The 23,747-nt window shown below is 41.5% G+C and overlaps 2 protein-coding genes across 5 annotated transcripts in view; one reads left to right on the top strand and one right to left on the bottom strand.

Annotated features, from left to right (window-relative positions):
- LOC128851464 (uncharacterized) overlaps positions 1-748 on the bottom strand; it is a 36,786-nt gene extending 36,038 nt beyond the window's left edge. For 2 of the 3 annotated variants that reach the window (XM_054060520.1, XM_054060521.1), the window contains exon 1: positions 224-748. In XM_054060520.1, coding sequence (XP_053916495.1) covers positions 224-274 — 51 coding nt within the window. In that variant the 5' untranslated portion in view covers positions 275-748. The remainder of the gene's footprint in view (positions 1-223) is intronic. The other variant, XM_054060519.1, reaches the window with a different exon arrangement.
- Positions 749-5,378: 4,630 nt separating this feature from the next.
- Positions 5,379-23,201, top strand: MSANTD3 (Myb/SANT DNA binding domain containing 3). 2 transcript variants are annotated; one of them, XM_054060152.1, is made up of 3 exons: positions 5,379-5,468; positions 10,898-11,343; positions 12,691-23,201. In XM_054060152.1, exons 2-3 carry the CDS (start codon positions 10,929-10,931, stop codon positions 13,098-13,100), a joined length of 825 nt encoding a protein of 274 aa, XP_053916127.1. In that variant the 5' UTR covers positions 5,379-5,468; positions 10,898-10,928; the 3' UTR covers positions 13,101-23,201. The 2 variants fall into 2 exon arrangements, with proteins under 2 accessions (XP_053916127.1, XP_053916126.1); XM_054060151.1 differs by lacking the exon at positions 5,379-5,468 and adding an exon at positions 5,514-5,770.
- The last annotated feature ends 546 nt before the right edge of the window (positions 23,202-23,747 follow it).

The raw sequence follows: 23,747 nt of genomic DNA on the forward strand, positions 1-23,747 counted from the left end.
TCCCATCAGTTTGGGGCCTCCCTCACTCATGTGCATATAAAGTTTTACAATCACAGCTGGTTTATGCCTGGACTGGTTCAGAACAGGGAGATAAGTTCAATTGCAGCACAATTTATCAATTTCGCTCAAAAGAAAAACCAAAAAGTTCACACTTGATTTTGTCCAACTCTGTTCTACCAAAATTACTTTGGTTAAGTTACTGTTTTCAATAAGGGATACTTACATTGCAGTAGAAAGGGTTTACTTGCTTCTTTACCTCAGCTTCAGGGTCCATGTTTGATCTAGATCAGGAAACCCTATGCAAACTGTAGAAAGCTTATTATTATTTTGGCTTCATAAAATCATTCATATTTTTGTTCCACCTATTTAAGGGCCATGCATATTCCAATTTTAATTTGTGCCTCACCTTCAATTACATTCAACCTTTAAATCTCCAGGCTAAGGATCATATTTCTAACTGGAGAGCAAAAGCAGAGCGCAGAAAGAAACAATTCTTTTGCAAGAGTTTCCCCTCAGGAAACACAAAGCCACCAGGAGATTATGCACGCCCTGAAACAAAAGTAATCCCAACTATTTCAAGCTTCCCTCTTCTTTCCTGCAACTGAAACACGCACATGGGCTGGGACAGATCATACAACCATTTGGTTGGAGAAGACCATGAGTGCAACCACACCTGTCCACTACAAAACCACATCCCCAAGTACCTCATCTACCCGTCTATTAAATACCTCCAGGCATGGTGTCTCAACCACCTCCTCCAGCAGCCCTTTCCAGCACCTCATAACCCTTTCAGTGAAGAAATTTTTCCCAATATCCAATCTAAACCACCTCTAATGCAACTTGAGGCTGTTTCCTCTCGTCCTGTCTCCTGTTACCTGGTTGAAGAGACCAGTACCACCCACCTTGCTACAACCTCCTTTCAGGCAGTTGTAGACAGGGATAAGGTCTCCTCCTCAGCCTCCTTTTCTCCAGGCTGAACAACCTCAGCTCCCTCAGGGGCTCCTCCTAGGACTTGTGCTCCAGACCATTTACAAGCTTCACTGCCCCTAACACACAGCAGCACGCAACACCCAAATCAATGAGAAATAACCTTTGTTACATGAACACAAAGGGGTTTGGGGAAGAAAAACACAGCGTGGGGAGCGAAGCTATGAACTCCATGTAAAAACAGGTTCTGAGGCTACCCGGTGAGACCACACCTCGAATACTGTGTTCAGTTCTGGGACCCTCACCACAAGAAGGATGCTGAGGCTCTGGAGCGTGTCCAGAGAAGAGCAACGAAGCTGGTGAGGGGGCTGGAGAACAAGTCTTATGAGGAGCGGCTGAGAGAGCTGGGGTTGTTTAGCCTGGAGAAAAGGAGGCTGAGGGGAGACCTTATTGCTCTCTACAACTACCTGAAAGGAGGTTGTGGAGAGGAGGGAGCTGGGCTCTTTTCCCAAATGACAGGGGACAAAACAAGGGGGAATGGCCTCAAGCTGCACCAGGGGAGGTTCAGGCTGGATATCACGAAAAAATTTTTCACCGAAAGGGTCATCGGGCACCGGCAGAGGCTGCCCAGGGAGGGGGTGGAGTCCCCATCCCTGGAGGTACTTAAAAGACGGGCAGACGAGGTGCTCAGGGACATGGTTTAGTGGCAGATAGGAATGGTTGGACTCGATGATCCAAGAAGTCTTTTCCAACCTAGTGATTCTATGATTCCAGCTGCGCTGGCAGAGGCGCCGAGGCACCGCGACCGCACGGATCGGAGAAGCCGCCGGCTCGGCACCGCCACCCAGCTCCCCACGGCACCCGACGGAGCGCCGGGCTCCCAGCGGCGCTGCCCGCGGGCCCACCGCCCGCTGCGGTGCGGAGGGGCGCTGAACGAAAGACGCGTGGCGCGCCTCCTCCCGCCGCTGCGCCCCCAAACGTCCCGGCGCACCTCCCCCCAGACTGCCGTGGCGCCCCTCCTCCAGCTCCCGGCGCCCCCAAACGCCGGGGGACGCTCCCTCCCGCTCGTGGCGCGCTCTAACGCCGTGGCGCACCTCCCTCTCCCGCCGCCGCGCACCCAAACGCCGTATCGCTCCTCTCCCTCCCGCTCGCGTCGCGTCCCGCCTCCCCTTCCCACCGTGGCGCCCCTCCTCCCACGCCGTGGCGCTCCCAAACGCCCCCGCGGCCCGGAGCGCACCGCCGGGCAGAGGCTGCACCGCGGCACGGGAGCGAGGACCCGGGAGCGCCGCGGCCGCGGGAGGGGAGCGGGCACCGCCCCCTGCGCGCCTCCCCGCGCCGCCGCCGGGGGCGCTGTGGCACAGGCGCGGTCGGAGGCAAAGCCCGGTCTGGCGTCGCCGGGCGCCGCGCCGGGATGGGCTGACGGGAATCGCAGCGAAAATGCCGGCAAATAAAGCTCTCCGAGACTCGTTTTGGTCTTTTAGAAAGCCTTTATCAGGCCTGGGTTACAGGAGGGAGCGATCCCCATCCATCGTGTGCAGCGAGACAGGAGCTGGCACAGAATGCATTTCCTACTTACATACATATGGATAAATTTTCCGAGAAGTCTTATGCATATTCTATTACTTTCCAAGGGCTGATTTAAATGTTATTATGAAGTAAACAACAGTAAAAACGCTTGTTAATTTGGAGCCAGCTCTGCCCAAATTTGCATTTGGCATGGGAAAAGACTGCAGAGGTGATCACAGCAGACGCACCTGTTCAGCAGATCACAGCGTGCACAAGATGTTATCATCTCCAAAGGACAAACCGTATCTAGAAAAACACCATTTTCTAAAGAAAATGTGCTCTCAGAGGGACAATCTGTCTAACTTTCAAAAAACACAATTACTTAGACGAAACCTTACTTTAGCTTAAATCAAAAAATATTCCACTTTTTTTAATAGTGGCAGCTTCCTCTGGAAAGCAGACCTGTGGAAAGGGATCATAGAATGCCAAGTTGAAAGGGACCTCAAGAATCACCTGGTCCAACCTTTTTAGGTGATATATAGTGTAAATGAGATGGCTCAGGACCCTGTCAAGCTGAGCCTTGAAAGTGCCCAGCGTAGGGGAAACTACTGCTTCCCTGGAGAGATTATTCCAATGTTTAATTTTCTTCTGAAACCCAATCAGCATCTCCCCGGGAGCAACTTATAGTCATTAACCCTTGTCTTTTCCATGTGACTCATTGTAAAAAGGAAGTCTCCATCCTTTTGGTAGACACCCCTTATGTCCTGATGCTTGGTGATAAGGTCTCCCCTAAGCCTTCTCCTCTCAAGGCTGAAGAAACCCAGTTCTCTCAGCTTTGCTTTCTATGGTAGGTTTCCTAGTCCTCTAATCATCTTAGTGGCCTTTCTCTGGGCTCTCTCCAGCCTGTCCACATATTCTTTGCATAGCGGGGACCAAAACTGGATGTGGCACTCCAGGTGCAGCCCGACAAGCATTGAGTGAAGTGGGATAATGAGTTCTTCATCTCTGCTAGTTATGCCCCTCTTGATGCACTCCAGCATCCTGTTGGCAGCCTTGGCTGCTGCAGCACACCGTTCACTCATGTAGAGCCTGTTGTTCACCAAGACACCCAGGTCCTTCTCCACAGAGCTGTTCTCCAGATGCGTGGAACCCAGTCTGAGCTGCACTCCAGGCTTATGTATTCCCAGGTGCAAGATCTTGCACTTATCTCCATTGAACTTCATAAGGTTCCTGCTAGCCCACTCTTCCAGCCTGTCCAGGTCTTCCTAGATCTGGGGGTTCTGGTCAACAGCAAGTTGAACGTGGGCCAGCAGTGCTGCCTGGCAGCCAAGAGGGCCAACCATGTCCTGGGGTGCATCAAGCACAGTGTTTTCAGCTGGTCAAGGGAGGTGGTTGCCCCACTCTGCTCCACACGGATGTGGCCCCATCTTGAGTACTGTGTGCAATTTTGGGCACCACAGTATAAGAAGGGTATAAAGCTACTGGAGAGTGTCCTGACAACCCACAAAGTTGGTGGAAGTTTTAGAGGGAAAGCTGTACAAGGAACAGCTAAAGTAACTTCTTCTGCTCAGCCTTGAGAAGAGACTGATGGGAGACCTCATCATAGTCTACATCTTCCTCGCAAGGGGAGGAGGGGGAGCAGGCATTAATGTCTTCTCTCTGGTGACCAATGATAGGACCCAAGGAAATGGCAGGAAGTTGTGCTAGGGAAGGTTTAGGTTGGACATTAGGAAAAGGTTCTTCAGTCAGAGGGTGATGGAGCACTGGAACAGGCTCCGCAGTAAAGTAGTCATGGCACCAAGCCTGAAAATATTCAAGAATAAAATATTCAAGAACGTTTAATCAGTGAAAGGGTTATTAGGTACTGAAACAGGCTGCCCAGGGAGGTGGTTTGGTCACCATCCCTGGAGGTATTTAAAGGATGGGCAGATGAGGTGCTCAGGGATACGGTTTAGTAGTGGACAGGCATGGTTGGACTTGATGATCTCAAAGGTCTTTTCCAACCAAATGATTATACTATTCTAAGAAGTATTTGGACAACACACCTCAGACACGTGGTGTAAATCTCGGGGTTGTCCTGTGCAAGGACAGGAGTTGGACTCGATTATCCTTGTGGGTCCCTTCCAACTCAGCATGTTCTATGAATGCACAAATGCACAGAGACGGCTCAGGGTCCCCTGGGGTGCTTCCTCCCATGGGAGAGGCCAATGCCCTGCCACCTGTCCTCCGGAGAGGCGAAAATAATAGAATGTCCTGAGTTGCAATGGGACCCACAGTGATCATCAGGTTGAACTCCTGTCTCTGCATGGGAGAGGCTCTGGAGCATGTCCAGAGAAGGGCAACGAAGCTGGTGAGGGGGCTGGAGAACAAGTCTTATGAGGAGCGGCTGAGAGAGCTGGGGTTGTTTAGCCTGGAGAAGAGGAGGCTGAGGGGAGATCTTATTGCTCTCTACAACTACCTGCAAGGAGGTTGTGGAGAGGAGGGTGCTGGCCTCTTCTCCCAAGTGACAGGCGACAGGACAAGGGAGAATGGCCTCAAGCTGCACCAGGGGAGGTTCAGACTGGACATAGGAAAAAAATTTTTCACTGAAATGGTCATGGGGCACTGGAACAGGCTGCCCAGGGAGGAGGTTGAGTCCCCGTCACTGGAGGTGTTTAGAAGATGGGTAGATGAGGTGCTCAGGGACATGGTTTAGTGGCAGGTAGGAATAGTTGGACGCGATTCAAGAGGTCTTTTCCCAATAAGTGATTCTATAACTGTGTGACTCTATGACAACCGCAACATTCACACCGTGTGTCTGAGGGTGCTGCCCAAATTCTTCTTGAATATTGTTAGGTTTGCACCGTGACCGCTTCCCCGGGGAGGCTATTCCAGCGCTCCACCACCCTGTGGGTGAAGAACCTTTTCATAACATCCCACCTCAATACCCCCCCATCCCACCCCCCCGCGGCACATCTTCCTGCCATTCCCTCGGGGAAATCCAGCGCGGGGTTTGCAGGGAGCTGGAGGAGCGGCGGCGACCTGCGGGCGAGGAGGTGAGAGAGGCAGGGGGAGAAGGAGGAGGAGGAGGGGGAGAAGGAGGGAAGGGGAGGGCAGCCAAGGTGGCGGCAGCGCTTTGTTAGGCGGAGGGAGCCGCCGGGGGCCGCAGGGTGGGGCCGGCGGTCCCGCTGCGCGCCGGGGCGAGCGCTGGGCGAAGCCCCCGCGGATGCTCGCCGTGCCCCTGCCTCCTCCGCCTCCTCCTTTGTCGAGCCGGGACCTGCTCCTGGAAGAGGAGCTAGCGAGGAAATAAAAACAAGGTCGAGTTCATGTTTGAGAAGTTCGGGTGCAGGAGAGCCTGGTAGGATTCCTGGTTATTGTGTTTTTTTGATGGATTTCAGGCAATCGCGCGAAATAACAACCTGCGTCTCCATTGCCTTTCTTTGCACAAAGTGCTCTGGCTGCCCTCCACAGGGATGACCCGCTGAAAAGACACCTCCGTCTCTCTATATACAACGTCATATTATATATCTCTTTAAATATTACATTTGCATGTGTACGTATATCAAATTTATCAGGAGAAATCTAAGCAAAATACTGTGGGTTTTGTACTAATTGATTATTTTGTTCATTTGCCGGATGATCCATGATAACGATTCGTTTGTATCAAAACAGGCGAGCACCCGAAAGGGTTGTTTTTTAATCTGATCCTATGCCACACGATTTCCATACGCATCTCATTCGTATTTGTAACGTGCATCCGACCCAGTGATTTTGAGTCTCCAGGTAGACGGGGTCAGGCCTGGAACACTGCTGGGAGCACTCTGAGGGAAGCCTAACATCTGAGGAAGAAGGATGCTATTTACTACTGGTTCTGTCGTTCAAATGAAATGTAAACCTGTTGTTTGGACTAGTTTGGGTCATTGCATTTCCACGTATTTCAATGTATTTCTTTGACCACCAAACACTGCATGAAAAGGAAGGAATTATGATTGATTTCCAGTGCTGTTAATTAATGGCTATGCTTAAAGCATCATCTGCAATATAAGTAGATAAATAAACAGGGGTTTTTTTCAGTCCTTAACTATTTCTGGGAGTAATCTCATTGGCATTGCTATATTAATTTCATTTTCACATCATAAGTGACCACAATTTCCTAGCAAATTATTTTCTTTGGGTCTGGTTAGTGTAACCTTAACATTTGAGTGAAGTCTTCCACCATAACTTTTTCTTTGCATTTTCTTATGCCTAAAAAAATATTTCGGGGCCTGAAAATGCTCACACATGCCATCTGAAAGTGATTTTGTTAAGAAATAGGCTTTGCACCAGGTTGGATTTTAGGTGTTTGGGTGTATGCAAGCAAAATAATACTTATATACATATTTATGAACATATTTATGAGCATACATGCACTTCTTCCAGCAGATCACAACACATGCCTTATAGTCTTTAAAAGAAGAATGCCACACAACATTTCAAAGTAGAAATGAGGAATTGAGATATATTTTTGTTGCAGTAAAGCAATATATGTTAGTGGGAGAGGACAAGTACCTAGGACACTGATTTGTTTTAAGGCAGGTTGTGAATTGAGTCATACCAGGAGAAGATATTTAGGATAAAGTACTTCCTTTCTGCACATGTCTTAGAGCCTGGGCATCCATAAGAGTGGGAAAAGCCTTCCATGCTTTGTTTCTTAGAATTTACTGTGCAACTGTCCTCATGCTCCTACACATTCCAAAATCAATCCTATACACGTAAACTACCATTTCAGCACAGATTCTTACATACGTAATTATACCCTGGGCATATGTCCTGGAAGGATCTTGCAGCCTCAAAATGGATATTGTCTGAGCTTGTGAGAGTTCTTTCTCATATTCCCCAGAGGAGCCAGTGGGCTGCCAGAAAGTGATTGATATGCGTGAACAAAAAGAGGTGAATATGGTGGTGTTTTGCCGCAGCTTCTCAGTATTCTAAGTTCTCTGACATCTCAGTGCGCTTTCTGCTCATCTGATTGAAAATTTGCATTAATATATTGAAGCAAGAAGGCTAAGCTTGAAAATAATCTTCAAGAATTCTGTTCTTCTGTCTAGTAAGCGCATTAAACTGCTTTCACCACTTCTTGGGTTCTTTTACGCATCTTAAATCATATTCTTGGCTTTTTTTTGTGGAAAGGACACAAGTACACTGTGTATGTGTAGGAACAAATATTTAGGAATGTGTATGGGGGAAGGGAAGACTGATACATTATATTCTTCTCAGAGTAAGACCTACATTTCTGTTCTTAAAAGCACAGTATTTGAGTTTATGACTGGGGATCTCAGATGCTATCACAGTAAAAATTATAGTGATACATATCAGTGTGATGTTGAAGTCATACTTAAAGGTTTGCTGTGGCTCCATCCCTGAAAGATGAGCTTTTAACATAGTACATGTTTGTTAATATATATGAAGTCATATTTGGAAATATTTTAAATATTTACTGATAGCAGTAGATCTCTGCCAGTCTGTGTAGCTTAAATATTTAGCACCTGGAATCCAGAAGTCCTGATGTCATTGTTTGACTTTCTGAACTTAGTCTCCAAAGTTCTTGAAATTCCATTGTTTTTTCTGATTAAAGTGATTTCCTACACACAAACATATCGTGACTTTTGGACTGAGAGTCTCACACCTTTTCAAACTTAGAAATAAGTTTTATGCGCAGGAGCAGAAGGCAGACTCAGCTATTTCTGATCACACAGAGTCTCTGATCCTGTTTTTGTCGGGGTCACAAGCTATTGGACCTCGTGAATTGCTGGTGGGACTGCTTTTCATCCTGTTCCTCAGTGAAATTAAGGCTAAGAAAGGTTGAAGCATCAATATTTAGCCCAAGAGTCTAATTTCAACAGCTGTCCATAGAAGGTCAATGGTTTGGGATGGTGCAGTAGGTACATAAATAAAATAGATTAGTAGATAGAATCTGTTTCATTGTAGATTTTATTTATTTATTTATTTATTTATTTATTTATTTATTTTCACACATTCTGGGAGCTGTTCTGTGGAGCAAAGTTGCCAGTTTTCAGTATCTCTTTGTTAGGATGTCCATTTCCTAACATTTTGCTTATAAATTTTTTTTTTAAAATTTATTTTTCATTTAAGGAATTTCTGAAGCAGATTGTCCCTTCTGTCCAGTAGACCTAGACATTATAATGATTTGTCTGTGATACTTTCAAGTTTGTTTACATACACTTGGTTTCTTCTGTGGGGTTATATGTGTTTAAGAATTCCTTTCACCAACATCTGGAGTGACAAAGTTTTCACAGAGAGTAATAAATAACTTGATGCAGTATGATGGAGGAAATGTTGGATCAGAGAATTGTCCTCCTTACACTCAGCCGCCTAGCTCTCTTTCTTCTTCCACCTTTCTCTTTCTTGCAAAATAAACTACATGTTCTTTGAGCAACAGAACTAATAAAGTCTAGTTTCATGTGGATCTTTCCCTTTGTCCCCTAAATCCTAGCTGCTGCAAAACCTCCACATCTCTCATATCTTCATGACACCAGCATTTGGTAAGAGACAGCAGAACAGTGACTAGCCAGGAATCACATAATTGCCAGCTGTCCTGTCAGTACATGCCTGGTGATTACTCAGTTGAGCAGTGACGGAAAGTACAAACTGAGTGTTTTTTCCCTCTTTTTCACCCAGGGTACAGCTTGGCTACTACTCCTGACTTAATATACCTAACATAAACTCAGACTATTATTTGTTTCCATTCACTTTGATGCAATTTTGCTATTCTAGGCTTTGCTTTACTGCCTTCTCTTTTCTTTGACTCCTCTTCTTTGTTTTGCTGGGTTCCATCACACCTTACAGGCTACTTGAGAAAGCTCCTGTTCTTATGTCAGAGTTGGATTCTCATTCTGGTATTAGCCTGTTTATGAGCTTTCTTTGTAAACATAAGTAGTTACCTTTATTGAAAGAGGTGAGAATAATTGTAAGTATTAAGAAGTTTGCGGGGAAGGAATTACAAGGATGGTATGAAGAGTGTGCTAATGTAGCGAGGTTAAGGAAAAGATATTGAAAAGTTGAAATCTGATGGGATGATGACATCTATTGCATCCTCAAGTAGTGTTATGGAGGAAGTAGTGGAGCAATGGGCAAAATACTAGAACATTCATTTTGAGAGAGTCCTAGACTGTTAGGAATATGAACAAATTATCGTGTATGGTCCATCTCTGAGTTTTAGGATTAAAATCAGAAGAAATGTGAGCTAAGACAGTATTGCTGGTATTGCTGCCCCTTTTTCTATTGCACTTAACTATCCTGGATTTTCTACCTAAAATGTGGAATTAATTGAGGCTATACATTTGTGGTGAGAGAGAGTGAGGAAAGAAGTGTGGAAAGATAAATAAACCAAACAAACTACATGTTGCAGCACAGTCATGTGTTCATAATTCAAGGAAACACTGCTTTATTTGTTTCTGGGTTTGTTTTTTTGTTTTGTTTTTGTTTGTTTGGGGGTTTTTATGGCTAAGAATTGCCTGGTATCAGCTACCCTTTTCCTATTGACTACGTAAGTCCTAGGCTTGAAAGAGGGACAGCTGTTAACATGGTGTAAGTACATGGCAGTGGCTGTAATGAGTAAGGCCAAAACTCTTTTTAGCTTAGTCATTCACTTCTGCGAGTGACCAACAGTGCAAGCATAAGGGAGAGTGCCACGCGCTCAGAGTCAGCAGTAAAGGGCGAAGACCCGTACGGTCAGAGTGGTTAGTTTCTGTAATTAATCTCTGTCTTCTTGCAACCCTTACCTCTTCACCGTATTGTAACAGTGGTCAGGATCCTGCTGCCCCTTGAATGAGCTGAGCATGGGGGAGAACCAAACTGATAGAAGTCTTTAAAAGGAGTACATATTACTAATATTTCTCATACAGCTTTCAAACATTATATAGAGAGGGGAGAGATTAATTATACGCAGTCAGCAAGGGCAGAAGAGACTCTTTTGTCTACCAAAGGAAACCCAAACCCGTTTAAGGTGCCTCTAGACTTAAACCTGAAGCAATTAAGGGCTGAATTTCAGAACTTACTCCACAGTTCAGGGCTTTGGAAACCTTCTGAGTGTAACAAATCACAAGGAATAAGAAAACAATTATTAAAAATAAGTTACTAAGTAAATTGAATGCTGAGTATTTTGTATCAATACTCATTTTAACAAACACAGAAAGCTTCTCCTCATCAGCGTATGCTTCTGTAACTGTGTAGCTACTAAATTGGCTATAGAAAACAACATATATATATACTGTATCCCACCTGGGTGTTTCATTATATACTCTGGAACTACTGAAACTATTCTAGAAAATGAAGTGTGTTAGAAGCAGAAGCCAGGCTTAGGAGTTATTTGCTGAAATAATGTTTCCTAATACTGTAACCGGTTCTAATTCGCATTTCTTTTTTTTCTTTCTTTCTTCCCCCCCCCCCCCCCCCCCCCCCCCGGCTTTCATAATTGTTTTTGTAGGATTTTTGGCTTTTTGAAGAAACAGTAGAAAATGCAAAACGAAATAATAAAGCCTGCTAAATACTTCTCGGAAGTGGAGAAGAGTGTGCTGCTTGCATTGGTTGAAAAATACAAATATGTGCTTGAATGTAAAAAAAGTGATGCAAGAACTATTGCTCTGAAACAACGTACTTGGCAAGCACTAGCTCATGAATATAATTCACAGCCCAGTGTATCTCTGCGAGACTTCAAGCAGTTGAAGAAATGCTGGGAAAATATCAAGGCACGGACAAAAAAGATAATGGCACATGAAAGGCGGGAGAAGGTAAAAAGAAGTATTAGTCCACTTATAAATACTCACATCATAGGGAAAGAGAAGATTGCCAGCATAATGCCTGAGCAAATGTACTTTTTGCAGAGCCCACCAGAAGAAGATTCTGAATATCAGCCTGATGCTTCTAGTCAAGGTATAAATGTTACTGTAACGATGCAAGTGCTATTGTTTTATATGTGATTTTGCCAGTGATTCTCTTTCGGCAGTCTAAATCTTTCCACTTAGCTGTGACTGCTGGTTATAGAAAAGTAATTTCAGAGCTATGATATTACAAGACTCTGTGTATTTCCCTAGGCCCCCAGGAGTTAAACTGAGGTTTTACTCAATTTTTCTTCATCAAGTGTTGACATATCTGCTACTTTGTGGCAAGCATCACCGTAGATTTCATGCTGACTTTCCAGAGAACAGTCCCAAGGATATTTTGATCATTTATAAAGTATCGTTTTGGTGGTAAAGGGTTGTCTGAGCATAAAACAAAAAAACCCAAAACAAACAAACAAGCAAACGAAAAATAGCCACCAGCAGCAAATTGATGCACAATTGCCTGCTACCAGAGTTCCCTGTAGGTCTTTTCTTCTTTGTTTTCAAGGACTAAAAAGACTATGTAGAGACATATTTCACACTGCCCAGACTGGAGAATGGCCTGTCTGAAAAAGTTCAGCACTACATTCTTCTCTGTTTGGCAACTGTGCACAGGAGGAATAATCCAAAACCAGAAGAGTGGGTGGCTGCCACGTTTTCTTGCGAACTTTATTGTGTCAGGATTGCACATAGAAGACTGCCCTTGCTCAAAATATAACAGTAACTACATTGTTAGAGAACATTCTTACAATGTCTCTTTCATAATTGTATTTACCATAAGCAGTCATCAGGATTTGTAAATGAATGTGTATTGAGACCCTTATTTGCAGTGATTGCTATTAATTCCATGAGTAGTTTCTCTTACTTCAGTAGAATTGATAGAACCTTCTCAAAATTAAAATTATGTATTTTTTTCCTAAAAATATACACTACTGCACTTACAGCATGTAGAGTAGTGATATGGAAGGAGTAAGTAGTGTTCTTTCTAGTGATCCCTCAGTTTCTTGGTATTAATCGTGATGCAGCTCTTCACCTGACACTCAAATCTTTCACAAAAATGTTGCAAATCATATACAGATTTGGCTTGAACAGCTGCATTAAAGTTTATCTCCAGGCTCAGCCACCTAAACTTAGCTGTCCGCTTAGAAATGACTACCACCTTAGTATTCTGAGCTCCCATTTGAGCCATGGAAGTCTATCAACAGAGTCCCGCTTGGTTCAGTTCAGACCGTTATGCCCTCAGTGTTCTGTAACAGAACTGCATTATGTAGCTGCTCCTGTGCTACAATACAGAAGCGAAAATTTTAGATGTATATGCCATTAGCTATATTATCACAAGGTCTTGTTTCTTGAGGGAGAATGAGGGAATACTATAATACTTTTTTCTCTTGTTTTGCAGAGTCATTTGTCGTCTCGAGTAGAGAACTCTGTGATGAAGAGAAAGAACTGGTACATTTTCCAGTATGTGAAGGTACCTCCCAACCTGAGCCTTCATGTTCTGATGTCAGAATAGCAGCAGATAAGAACTACAGAAGTAAAGCATCTCAGGAAAGTGCCCTGAAAAAGATGCATGAGGAAGAACATCATCAGCAAATGTCAATTTTGCAATTGCAATTAATCCAAATGAATGAAGTTCATGTGGCAAAAATACAGCAAATAGAAAGAGAGTGCGAGATGGCCGAAGAGGAACACAGGATAAAAATGGAAGTGCTAAATAAAAAGAAAATGTATTGGGAGAGAAAACTGCAGACCATCACAAAAGAATGGCCTGTATCATCCTTTAACAGACCCTTTCCTAATTCACCGTAGAACATAATGGGGCAGAGAGTCAGTCTGACTGAGCACATTTATGAGTAATGCACACTGGAAAGAGGGTTTTTTTAATGTGAATGTGCAGTGGAAGATAGGTGCCCGGCTGATAATGAACACACTTTGCCTCTTAGTGAAACAGTGGTAGAGTCCACCAAAGGGAAAACTGTATTGTTCATTTGTAGGTAGTTCAGATTTATTTACCTTTCAGACATGCAGAGTGTTCTAAAATGTGAACATATTTTCCCCTTTCAGAATGCCCTAACATCCTTTTGAAATTTAAGGTACTCCAGGTATTCTTATATTGGGTGTCCTTAAGAAAACTTAATAGCTTTAAACATCAGGTTACAGTGTTTATTTTGATTTCTATCTCTTCCCATATACCATTTCCCAAATGATGGCAAGGGTTGGAGTTGCTCTCTGCTATTGAGACAAAAGGTGATCAACAAGTATTGGTTGGATTTTTATGCTGGAGCTTAGGGAAAAGAAAGCTTGTCTGTGGTTGATATAGTCCATAACTTATTCTTCACAGAAGATGTGACAATGAACGATGGAGCGAAAGGACCGCTGTTGTAACTGAACCCTTTGCTTGTGAAGGACAGCAGTATTTTCCAGCTGACTGGCTGAGTGAGACAATCGTGGGTTTGCCCTTCAGTTGTTGAGCCTTGACCTTTAGGAAGTCAGAAAGAAGGTAACTTCTTCCTCGAAAGCCATTGTGCTTGTACTCTCTTTTCTAGGCCCATCTTATGTTCGAGTAGAATACCAAAATAAGGAGGGATTCATGCTGCCGTCAGTGCTGTGTGCTGTTCACCTGGAGCCGCTAAGAGGGGAAGAGCTTTTTAATAATTCGTAAAGCTCTTAAAATGTAGGAAGCCATCTAGTCCATTGGCAAAATCTTCCTTTGTACCCCCATGCAATAATTTCTGGCATGACTGGAGGATGTCAGCCTCTCCCTAGCTACAAGAAAAGACTAAGACTCGCCCTCTTTACCTTTGTATAGGATGGGAAACAGTTCAAGGGAATCATTCCTCTCTTAGAACACTGTTCTGTGTTCCATCCTGTGTGTTCTGGTGGTGTGTTTCTTGCCTTTGCTGTCAGTGAGGCATGCTTTTTAAGAAAGGAATTTTTAAGAAAGGAATCACAAGAAAGTCCCCATAGAGTTTGAGGGCACAGAATTGTAGATGGTAGAAATGTCAAATACGATAATCCTTCCCTGGGCAATCTTTTAGTCTAGTGAAGCAAGGGTTAAGAACATGTGAAATGCAAAACTCCACAAAGATTCATAAGAACTTCTGATGTGTGAAAAGCTCTTACAGGAAGGTATACAACCAGTGAGAAAAATGAACAGAAACATAAGTTTTCCTGGAAAACCCGCATATCCCGTTATTCAATAAAGTATTTTCAGACCATTATTTGTGGGGACAAGTCCATCCAATGAGCAACATGTTCAAATCAGAGTATGTTACAAAACATACATTCCCAGTTACACTCCCGTTTTTCCCCTGGATGTTCTTTCTGGTGGAGTAAGTTCCTTTTGGTTTTGGTTTGGGGGGGGGGAGCTTTTTGTGGGTCAGTTGTTATTTTTTTATGAGCTGCTTTCACTGCTGGTGGTTCATCTTCACAAACACTGCCATTATCAACCACAGCATTCACTGTGGTTAACACTGTGGTTCACGCATCGCTCCCTTCAACGTGCTAACACCAGCAATTGCAATGGGAGTGATTTATTGTGACTTATTTTATATGACAGAGAAAAAAAAATTGCAGAGCTGCTGCAAGTTCTATAAAATGGTCCGTGTATGAAATCTGAAGACAGATCTTTTTGACAGCAAACTCAGTTTTCTTATAAATTGCCTGCGTGAAGAAAGCACAGGACTTCCAAAGAGCGATATCATTATGGACAATTTTTTTTCCTACTGAATGGAAGCACTATTGGAAGGTAGGAAAATGATGTATAATAACAGTGGAGGCAAAAGAAAGAAGTAAGCAGGAGCGAAGACATTTTTTGTTCTGAGATTGCAGTTATTTGAGTGGTTATGACAATTGCTCAGGCACCATTCAGAAAAAAAGATTAGGAAAGACATTTCTCTTATCCAATGGTGGGTTTCCTTCCACAATGCTTCTAAGTGGAAGTAATTTGAAACTATGAAATTGAAACCATGCATGTTAAGGTGTTAAAAGATGATGGATGGAGACAATTTCTGCCCTGTAAAGAGAGCAAGAATGGAGAGATAATCCAGGTCTAAATAGCCCTGTGAGGAAGTATGAAATAGCCCAGGGAGAAGACCATGGTATTTGAGATAAGGGTAGTTCTGACTTTTCAATAGTTATACCATTGCTTGTGAATGGTTTTTCTTTTTTTTTTTTTATTTTTATATTAAAAAATAATTTAAAATATTCATGTTTTCAGACTGTATTAAGTGGGCAATGCCCTTGCATTTTGGTATACATACTGATTCTTAAACTGAAAAATAGATCCTTTTAATTCAGCTTCTATTCAAAAGAAAGAAAATCATAGGAGAAAAATTAGAAAGAGCCATGATAAAGAAATGGAAGAAAAACTGATCAGTGCATATGTAGAGGAATGTCAGACCTAATACAAATGATACAAGAGGCTGTTGTGGTACAGGTAACAGATGACTTACTGGTGACACAGGTTTTTGTTTTCCCATGTGTAGTTGACTGTTGATTGCTGTAAGTTTGAGAGATAGATACGGAAAAACCATAAAAGATCAACAAGATGAAGTCGTGTGTCTCCTTGCCTAGCTTTGGCTTCTCCATCTAAAAGCTCTATAAGGTGACCAGTGTGGTGATGTTTAAACGACTTGAGGAATGTAGCTTTTACAACGGTTTTTTTTTTTGCAATTACTTCCTCTGCTGTTAGGGTTTATCTTTTTTGTGTTCAGCTTTTCTTATATGTAAGATAGCCAACTCAGAAAATAAGTCCATTTGTTCCTTTCCATTTTTTTAGCTCACATCATTCAGATATTTCCATGTATTTGTGTTTTTCTGTTAATCATTTGGCCCAGCTATACAGGCAATTTCCCTAGGTTTTATCATAGATAAAATGCAACCACATGTTAAGAAGAAGAATATACCTGTTCTTCTTCTCTGGATTTGTTATACAAGTGGTTGACAAGAAGGTAGTTAGAAGATACAGTGGACAAAATGATCCTTGCTTAAGTCCATAAGAAAATATACATACCAGACATCGTGGCCATTGTTCTGTGTCTCTAAGTTCTTGTGCCAAGAAACCATCACCTTCTAGACAAGGTACGGTGAATTCCTTTATGCTCCCCAAAATTACACTAACCTGGCTCCTAGTGCTGTCTCCTTGGAGACCATCTAACTTGTCATCTGGTAGAATCTTTTTTATTTGTTGATTTTTTTCCTTCTGTATTTTTCTTATGTCTACGTACCTCCTTATTTTTTTAGCCAGCAATATAAGAAGGGGATTTCATCCTGAGCTATGTGTTTTGCTTGTTCCTTTCTCTTGCCCAGATTTCCTATTATCACAACATTTGAGCATGAAATGAGTGCTCCTTACAGTAGCCGTCTTCCCCTCTCACAGAAAGCAAGTTCAACAGGACTGCCCATACATTTTGAACTCAGTGCACAGGCTAGTATAGCAAAGGGGCTGTATAGAGAAGAGCGCTTTCCACATTCTAGTTCCAAATAATTCTTGGAGGACAGTCTGGGACTATAAAATCATTCATCAGGACCAGAGCTAATGCAGGATGCTGAATCTGTGTAAGCAGTACCGATTTTTTCATAAATCCTTAGGGTTCTGCAGAGGTTAGGCTTGGGATTTTCTGACAGTAAAATTCCTTCTTTCTAGGCAGTAGAAGAGTCTCACCAGAATATTTTCACAGATGCTTCCTCAAATCCAGTTTCTTACATTGACAAAGAAATAATCCATCCTACAATCTGTTACACTACTTCCTTCAACACCCAGGCTGCTCTGTTACAGGAGCAAGGGATCTTGCTCCTTGCCACAAATCCTCTCCGTGATGCTTCTTCCTAAACTGCAGAGATGTGTTTAGCCAGGGCTGAAAGACGCAGCTGTCCTGGCTCCTCAGAGGCTCGTCCCTTTGGAGCAGGTAGAGCTGGTGTGGTCAGAACCATAGGGCTGAAATAGCCTTGCTGCAGGCTTTTGACTGGAGAAAGGAAGAGTGGCTCAGGGCAACCCTTTTCTGGGTTATACCACATCAAGTGCAGCTGAGGAGGTAGTCCTGGATTTTGTTTCATGATCACTTCTCTTTGCATGTTTCCAATATCGAATTTTAGTATTCTCCTAAGGATTTGTATGGTTACGTAACTTTTTTTCAATGATCTTTTGCAGATATTTTCTTTTGCTTGGTTGTAGTTATAGCGGCTTCTGCGATCTGTTTTCCTCCTTCTTCCTCATTTGTATTACAATGCTTTCAGTTTAATTTTAAATCCTTGTGGTTACAGTCCATACAACTCCACACCCATGCACTACTGTATTTCCAGATATTTTTCTCATGATGACATTTAAACAATAAAGTGCTGCACATTTATATATTATTACTTTGGGGTAGGGGAACTACACATAAATCTTAAAATAACCTTTTTAATTGTATTTTTTTACAGGTGAGTAAATCCCCTTACAAGAAGTCCTATGGTCTCGTATTTTGAGCTAGCTTGTTCAAAGCTATTTTTATAAGACTGGTGCATCTTTGTTGTTTTCATAAGATAATTGCCTGTCTTTTTGCATTATTTTTGTTTCTTCTCAAAGCAGCTGACTCACACATCATCACTTTTCCTGAATTTGTCTCTAGTTAGACATTCAAAAACATTTCCATGCAAAGTAAGTACTAACGTGTAGTAAAATTAGTATGTTTAGGCTAATAAAATAAACCAATTAACAAGATGACAGTATAATAAGCAGTGACTTAATATAATTTAAAAAAAATTAAAGGGCCACTCTGTACATTTGATAAAAAGAAATGAGACAATTTGTTGCCTTCTATGAGAATAAGATAATAATATATTTTTACAGTAAAAGTAAGCAGTGATCTCTGTTTCCAGTATCACAGATTAACTTCTGTGCTACTGATTTACCAAGTTCTTTGCTTCTTAGATATTTTTAATTCTTTTAATAATTTTTTTGTCCTAAAATTACATAAAACATCTTGATTTCCTTATTTGTAAAGAAGGTACGCACAGAAGCATGGCCAGATTTCTGGGTCTAAAACAAGAGCAATAAGGTAGAAAAGTGATAGCTGTGGTTCTGAAAGTTTTACTGTTCTGGGAGTGAGGGGGTTAGGCACCCCACAACATCATCAGTCATGTTAATAAGGCTGAACAAATTAAAAACTTGCAAAGGCAAAGAAACTGGGCTTGCACTGTTTTCAAAGCTAGTCAGAAGTGAAGACATCTCTTAGGTGTCCTACGTGGTAACACTATCACCTATGTTGAACAACTCCACTGTGTGGTCTTCCCTGATTACTCTTTCCTTTGAGACTCTGGACATTTCCATCATACCATTCACAGCTCCAAGTGCCTGACAATAAGAAAGTAACCACGTCAAGTAGGAATCCTGCCAGAGTTATTACACCTCACTCTTGCCTCGACTGAAGTTGGACAGTTTCCTGAGACTGTATTATTCAGATAAACACGTTATCCACAGTGTGGCTGTGAGTTAGAAAACTGTCACGCTCATGAGGGTGCATGAATGCATCTCACTGGATGGTTAACCTCTTTAACAGTAAGAATCTGGATATAAATCTACTTTATATATACAGTTTAGGGAAAGAGCTCTCTAATATAACAGAAATAAAGCAAGATAGATTTCTAGATAGTCCTTATTTAATGTGTTTGGTTTTTTTTCTGTTGATCGAGATTGTTTGTTTTCCTTTTGTTATTCAATCCAACTGCAGCATACTTTTGTTCTTCAGTTTCTGACCAAACATTAGAACACCTAATTAATCAAATTTGTTTGGCAAGAGAATAGAAGTAGATTTGCATTCAGCACAACTTGAGATTGATCATATTCCACTAGTCTTCAGCTATTTCTTCTCGTGTATAATAGCCTGTTCTTGGACAGTCTTGAATCTGAAACTGGCATTATAAGCCAATTTAATAGTAATTTATTATTTATATAGTGCTAACGAGGTGACATATATGTTTCTTGAGCTCTGTCCATTATTTGGTCATGTGCAAACCCTTTCCCTTTTCTTAGGATTATGTCCTGAAACAATGTACTAAGCCACAAATAGACCAGATGAATTGCCTGTATAAATACCGGCCACACATTCTATATCAGAGTATAATGTGAGGAAAAGAAAATCCTGCTTCTGTTCAGTAGTGGAGTTACGCAATTTTGACCTTTTAATCACACTGAAGGTTTGCTAGATACTGTTTTGTTCTATTAGACACCTACGTGTTCCCACAAAACTGTCCTTCAACCCAATGAGCCTCGTGGCTTTATAATTTTTGATCACTGAGCACGCAGATTCTAGGAAGTCTGAATTGGCATACACATCATAATTTCTATTTATCTGAAAAGAATCATGTACATACTCTCACATATGGAGACTATGGAAACTATAAACTAGGGAGATGATGTGATGAATTCGGTATTTAAATCAGGCCAGAAATTTTGTCAGGCTGCAAGTTATCGATGCTGACCTGATAGAGAGGTTCAGTCTCTGCTTGAGGATCAATGATGTCCAATCCAAATATTGCCTTACCTCCAACTTTCCATCCAAAATGAGGTATAATGAGAGGTCCTTGCCAAACAAAGCAACAGTAGTTTCCAAAATGAACTTATTTTGCTTTCAATTACTGGCTTATGTGAGGCTCTGAGGCTAGACTGTGTTTTATGTTGCCCTCTGTTGGTCGCTGACAGCATTTGAAGGAGAGTTCCCATACTGATTTTGTCCTGATTCCTCTTGCACGCAGTAGTCCCGCTTGGATGCAGCTAGGCATGCAGTGGTGCCATGAGAAGGGACTGTGTCCTCTGGTTGCCCGAGACTGACTCCCTGCATCTTTTCCAAATACCAAATCACTGGTGGTGGATAATTTTGAACAAAAAATAAGAGGCTTTGACTAGCATGAACAACTATCATTGCTAACTGTGTCACTGAGGTGCCTTGTAACACTGGTAAGGTAGCAAATTCAGAGGTATATTCGATAAATGATAGCAATGATACTTGTATCTGTGTCTCAGCCAATGACAGCAATGCAATGCCCTCTGGGGTAAATCTTGATTTTACTCCTCTTGACTGACAAAGGAATTGCTTACTTCTTGTTTAGACTTACACAGCCCTGCTGAAGCCAAGAGGTTTCTCTACACAGTGCCACGCGTTTGACACTAGATCTCTGCTCTTATTCTGGTCCAAATGCCACAACTACCAATACTGCTCCTGTAAATCCAGCACAAATGCACTGTCAGGGACTCAGGCTGGGAAAATCAGGCAAGGGAAAAGGCTGCTTAAACTTAAAACCTTCTCCTACACACAGCATTAGCATAAGTGGCTCAAGCCCCATGGCACAACAAAGTCGAGCCCATATTTCACCACAACTTAAATATCAACCACGGACATAGTGGGTTACTTTGGTGATCTGTAAAACCAGCTTTGCCTGGTAAGCAATCATTTTTTTTAAACTGTAGTATAGTAAAATTTTCCAAACCATAGGACAAGTGAAGATTATGCCCTGTCAGTGTTTAGCTGCCAAGAGCAATAAATTAACACAGCTTCAGTCTGTCAGATTCAGTTTTCTGTTAGGATTATATTAACTGCTATGGGTATTATATCACATGGGAATGCTCTCACCTTTCTTCCTTGTAAAATCTTTGCTACTTATCAAATTAGTTCACATTCTTAATGTAAAAAATTAAAGCCAACTCTTTGTGCATTCCCAGACAGATATATGCATAAATCCAATCAAATGAACAACATATCAAATATTTTACTAATATTTCATATTTTCAGCTCTATGTGGGTATTTGTGTTCATTTATACTTTCCACTTCTTTTTTTTCTTTTCTCTGAAGAGTCTGAGGTTTAAAAAAGTGAGAGATCTGATCTTCAGCTTCTTGAGATGCAGCTGTCCAGACATTTTAGTTCCATAGCAGAAAAAGTTCTGGTAATCTATAAATGCAAATACAGAAATATTTCAGTTTGTTCTACTTCCCAGAGAACTACAAGGCATAGCCATAGTAAGTTTGTTTTTGTGGTTGTGTGTTTGGACTTCCACCCACAACCTGCAATCAGCATCCAGCAGTGCTAGTGTAAGTGACAGGACATGGTTTTCAGAGGCGCTAATCTGCCATCTTCAGCAGGGGTCATGGCAAGACAGGAATTCTAAGCAAAATGGGCCTTAGAAACCATGGATGAGATTTTCAACAGAGCACGTTGGTTACACTTTCAGATCCCACGAATTTCCATGGGGCACCAGAGCCTCAATTCCCCTAGGCATCTTCTGGAATTTCCAACCCATGTGACTATGAGGAAAAAAAAGTACAACTTTTGCTTATCAAGAGCAACCACATAATGGTTTTCTTTAACAATTTTTCTTTCTGTGATTTTTGAGTGACTCATATGGCTGGGTAAGAACCTCTCTTATCCAAAAAATCATGCAGTTTAACAGAAATATTTTTACAATATTGAGAAGTGAAAACTCTTTAAGAGATAATTTGATAATCCGTTTCCAAATGTGTTATTGCTGTCTCTGCTAGTGCTACCATTTGGTGATAATATATCATGTTGGTCGTGTTTTGAGAAGTCTTACTCGGCAGATTTCTAGAAGCCTTATCTTTCCAAGGGGGAAATGTAGCTTTCATTTTAATTTGGCAATGAATCAGGGTATTATTTGAGATTGTTGTGAGAGGTTCTCTGTTCACCATCACTTTTTCTTATCCTGCAGAAGCTTCCCCAGTTTTGCAATTATATTCCACCAACAGTGGAATTGCACCTGAATTCCTTTGGTCAAGGAGATTGCAAGGATCCTCTGAAAACTTCCAAGGTTGTTCAGGAGGCTGAGGATCACTGCAGTCTAAATGCAGACACACTGAAAATCAGACCTCTAAAATATCGCTAGCACAAGAGCTTGAGGATCTCAAGAAGAAACTTGAATCTTGGTGCTCTGCTTTGTCATTTTTATGTAAGTGGTCAAATAATTAGGAAACCACTCTTTCTTTACACTGTGCTGTATTTATTGTATGACATTAGATTCTGTTGTATTTTAACAATATATAAAATTACATTGTGCTGTGTTTGTGCTTATATTTGGTAAGCTTCTAAAACTGAACTAGTACCTAAGTACAGGGCTATTTGTAATAAGATACTTGAAAATGTATACACTCCTTCTGATACTAAATATTTTAATGGAGTATTAGCTGGTATCTCCTGTGGTCTTTCCCTTTTATTAGCAACATTTTCTGGCTTTTACTTTTTAAATTGCACTAAAAATTATACATTATTTAAGATTCCCTTTTTAGCCAAATGGTAGCCACTAGATTAGTCCGATTTTCCTAGCATGATGTCAGCCTCAATCATCTCACATGTTGTAAATTGTTGCTTTAGTATTTTAGTGCCTCAAACACCACCAAAGCTGGTCCTGCCCTGCGCGGAAGTAACTTCAGGAATAGCACCTTTAAACACAATTTTTTGTTACTGTTGTTTTTAATTGATAAATAATGCCCACATCATAGTGTGATTCTCTAAGGACCTCACAGTATGTTTAATTCCTTAGAAATGTGAGGAATGGGATTTTCATTATCTTTATTGTGTAGCTAATTTTCATAATAAATTCTTTGTTTTGCCCACAGAAACAGTAAGTAAAAGGAGACAAAAATAGGGTCCTAAAATGTATGCTTTCTAGTGGTTGGCAATGTGTGAAATGCAACAAAAAGTACTATTGCAGGAAGAGATTCGTTAGTTGTCTGTGTGAGGGGAATCTACTGTATGTCTGAAACTCACAGTGTATGTAATAAGGATGACTAACTGTTTATTTTAGTGCCTTGTTTCTTGTAAAATGTTTAATCATAAATTACTGAACATAAATAATTAAGAATTTCTGAGAAAACATATCTAAATATTGTTAATAGAAACTGTACATTCACAGAAATATCAATAAATCATCAACTATTGTTATGCATTAATAAGACAAGATTTTTAGTCTCCATTTTTTCAAACTTTTTTTCAAATAATGTCATTTAATTTACACACCACTGTGCTATTTCTGTATTTTAAACTAAACTCCACTCAACTATATGGAACAGAGAAATTTTCTCAGTTGCACTGTCAAATTTTGTGGGAGAAAGTGCTATTTGTAAGACTCGTTCTCCAAAGAACGTTATACCTTGTTTGATTAAATGCTGATACAGTCATAGGTTCCTCAGAAATATTCATCCTGTAGGTCTACTGAGTAGATCAGATTTGAACTTGAGTTAAGCACTAGCTCTTTGCTTCCAGACAGCTTGTGTCAGGCACTGATGGACAATAAAAGTGACTGGATTCCTATTAAGAACATCTTAAGTGATATCATCTCAGAGCTTACATTGAAATCCAGGAAACTAAACCATGCTGCGACACATTCAAGAAAATTAATGTCTGTGATATTCACAAGCAGAGCAAGACGAGTGAGTGCAATGAAAAAAACCACAAGGCTGAGTGTT

Source organism: Cuculus canorus, chromosome 2 (genome assembly GCF_017976375.1).
Source record: "Cuculus canorus isolate bCucCan1 chromosome 2, bCucCan1.pri, whole genome shotgun sequence".
NCBI lineage: Eukaryota > Metazoa > Chordata > Aves > Cuculiformes > Cuculidae > Cuculus > Cuculus canorus.

Bases quoted from the DNA above. Each gene is read 5' to 3' on its own strand.
- MSANTD3 (XM_054060152.1), top strand. From the start codon at position 10,929: ATGCAAAACGAAATAATAAAGCCTGCTAAATACTTCTCGGAAGTGGAG. The intron at 11,344-12,690 runs GTATAAATGTTA...CTTGTTTTGCAG, and splicing joins GCCTGATGCTTCTAGTCAAG to AGTCATTTGTCGTCTCGAGT.